The sequence below is a fragment of the Cebus imitator genome, unplaced genomic scaffold (genome assembly GCF_001604975.1).
Source record: "Cebus imitator isolate Cc_AM_T3 unplaced genomic scaffold, Cebus_imitator-1.0 Scaffold204, whole genome shotgun sequence".
Taxonomy (NCBI): Eukaryota; Metazoa; Chordata; class Mammalia; order Primates; family Cebidae; genus Cebus; species Cebus imitator.
The window spans coordinates 2,542,071-2,544,673 of record NW_016107519.1 but is presented as its reverse complement, the minus strand read 5'-3'; the positions used below and the strand labels follow the sequence as shown (position 1 = coordinate 2,544,673).

The following is a 2,603-nucleotide window of genomic DNA, read 5'->3' as shown; positions in this document are numbered from 1 at the left end:
AGGCATGCGCCACCATGCCCAGCTAATTTTTGTGTATTTAGTAGAGACAAGGTTTTGCCATGTTGTCCAGGCTGGCCTCAAACCCCTGACCTCCGCTGGTCCGCCCTCCTAGGCCTCCTACTTGTTAAGTGGGTGTTCCTTGGAATCACCTATGGGGCCAGAAAAGAAATTGAGGGAAGAGAAAGAAGGGTGGTAAGGAGGAAGGGAAGAAACCAGCACTGTCCCAGAGGCAGAGCTGGGTGTGTGCTAAGGTGCTGAGGGTGGGGGAAAGACAGGACTTTCACACCAGAAAACAGAGAAACAAGCAGAGGCCCCAGGGGATTATGTGGTCCTTAAAGTTAGCCAACCTTTCTCTAATTCCTTATCCCCATCCCTCAAGGAATCAGAGGAGATGTCAACTGCATCTCCTCCTCAGTAGACTGAGCCACCCACATCGAGACCAATAAAAAATTATATAATATGGCTTACTTACATTCTACTAGAAAATAAAAAATTATATATTATATAATTATATATAATCAACTAAAAATTAACTTCACATTTATTAAGTGCATGCATAACACTACTCCAAGGCATGATGGAGCTATGCAAGGCCAGGAAACGTGGCTCACCCCTGTAATCTCAACACTTTGGGAGGCCTAGGCACTTGAACCCAGGAGTTCGAGACTAACCAGGGCAAGATGGTGAGACCCCATCTCTACCTAAAATTTTTAAAAATCAGCCGGGCGTGGTGGCACGAGCCCATAGTCCCAGCTACTTGGGAGGCTGAGGTAGGAGGATGGCTTGAGCCCAGGAGGTTGAGTTCCACCATGATGGTGCCACTGCACTCCTACCTGGGCTACAGAGCGAGACCCTGTCCTATTAAAATGTGTGTGCGCGTGTGTGTGTGTGTGAACGCCCATGTGTGTAGAAAACTGTATGTATGTATACATTCTGATAACTATGAATAAAATGCAAGACAGAGGTAACTACCATAACCAGCACAAAGTGCACTTTTTAATATGCCTTCACTATTCAACCACGGGCACCCATGGGCCAGAAAGAACAAAGGCACCCTTAACTCCACTGCTCTGGAGAAAAGAAAGCTGACAACAAGCAATCTGATGCCCTCCTTCAATGGGAAGGAAACGCCCTGACATTGGAAGTGGTCGCCACACCGGGTTGTACACTGATGCGGGGAGGACGAGAGGGAAGGCCAGCACCTCAACAGCAGTCACAAAAAAGGTGTTTTAATTATCAGTAGCAAGTATTAACATGTTTATAGATTGCTGCTAACAACTAGCCAAAGAAAGGTACACAAAAATGCCCCTTTTTAAAATATAAAAATAGCAAGGATTGTAAACATGGTAGGGGCCTGGGAGAGCACACACCAGAAATCAATTTGGGCAGAATTTAGGCTGTTAAATGGATATATTTAGCAAACTCTCTGATCTCCATCGCCCCCCACTCTGGAAACATCGCCTTGCCCAGGAGTTAGGACTCCCCGTACGTTCGCCTAACACCTGCGGTGGCCTCTGGCGACATCGTCGCCACAAGGACTGCGCCGGCACCCTCCCTGCTGGGCTAGTCCGGTCTCTGTCACTAAACGCCTGTGACCTTGGGTAAACCGCTTAGCCTCAGTATTCTCATTCGTAAAACGGGGGTGAGAACACAGTCGTCGCAGAATCGCAGCCGGAATTCGTTTGGTTCAACACGGTGCCCGACGTCTGTGTGAACCTGCGGGCGGGCGCGGCGACATTCAACAGTCAGGGAACCGCGGGCCCCAAGGCCTGCGCGGTCAGCCTCGGAAGCTCCTGCAACGCCGGCTCCCGCGAAGCAGACCCAACTCCGCAGGGGGCCTCCACCTGCCGAGCCCTCCCCGAGCCAGCCAGCACCGTGGGGGCCCCAGGGCGCAGGGCCTCGGGGGGCCAGAGGCCGGCGCGGTGACAGCGACCCGGCGCCCACCCCAAGCGCCCCAAGCGCGGGCACCGCGTCCCCGGCGTCTCCCCGGGCTCCAGGGGCAGCAGCGCGGCTCAGAGCCCTTTACCTGCCAACGATCACCACGCAGCCGGCCGCGGAGGACGCCATGACTGGGCCGGGGACGCGGCGCCGCGGGTGCTGGGACCAGGCGCAGGCAGAGCTCCGAGCTCCGGGCTCCGGGGAGGGCGGGTCCCGCGCCCATTGGCTGCGCGCGCGGGCGGGGAGGGCGGGGAGGGCCGCTGGGCCCCGGGGGTGCGCGCCGCGGGCCCGAGACACCCCGAGACGCCCCGCGCGGCCCCTCGGGGGCAGGGGCAGAACCAGCGCGGGGGCCCGTCGAGGGAAAGCGGGAAGACCGCGCGCTTGTGAGTCGGCATGCACCGTGAAGTCCGTGTCTACCGGAGGGGACGCGGCCAGGCTGGCACGGGGCTGGAGCGCTAAAGCACCCTAGAGAAACGATCAGAGGATGTCCCCTTTGCTGTTTCGTCTCTGAAAGACGCCGGCAGTCAGGTGCGACCTGGGCGCAGGACTCTGCGACAGCAGTGAAAGAGAACAACAGATGCGTTCATCTCCTCCACTGTGTGCTCCTCACTTGGCTTGTGGATCAGAAAAAGGAAATGCCCTCGTGCCCCGACTCCCGGCCTTCT

At 56.2% G+C, this 2,603-nt stretch overlaps 1 protein-coding gene across 2 annotated transcripts in view; it reads right to left on the bottom strand.

The window, feature by feature from the left end:
- The window catches only part of CRYL1 (crystallin lambda 1), a 127,296-nt gene extending 125,145 nt beyond the window's left edge, over window positions 1–2,151 (bottom strand). For both annotated transcript variants that reach the window (XM_017548197.2, XM_017548198.2), the window contains exon 1: window positions 2,027–2,151. In XM_017548197.2, the coding sequence (XP_017403686.1) occupies window positions 2,027–2,067 (41 nt within the window). In that variant the 5' untranslated portion in view covers window positions 2,068–2,151. The remainder of the gene's footprint in view (window positions 1–2,026) is intronic.
- Between the last annotated feature and the right edge of the window lie 452 nt (window positions 2,152–2,603).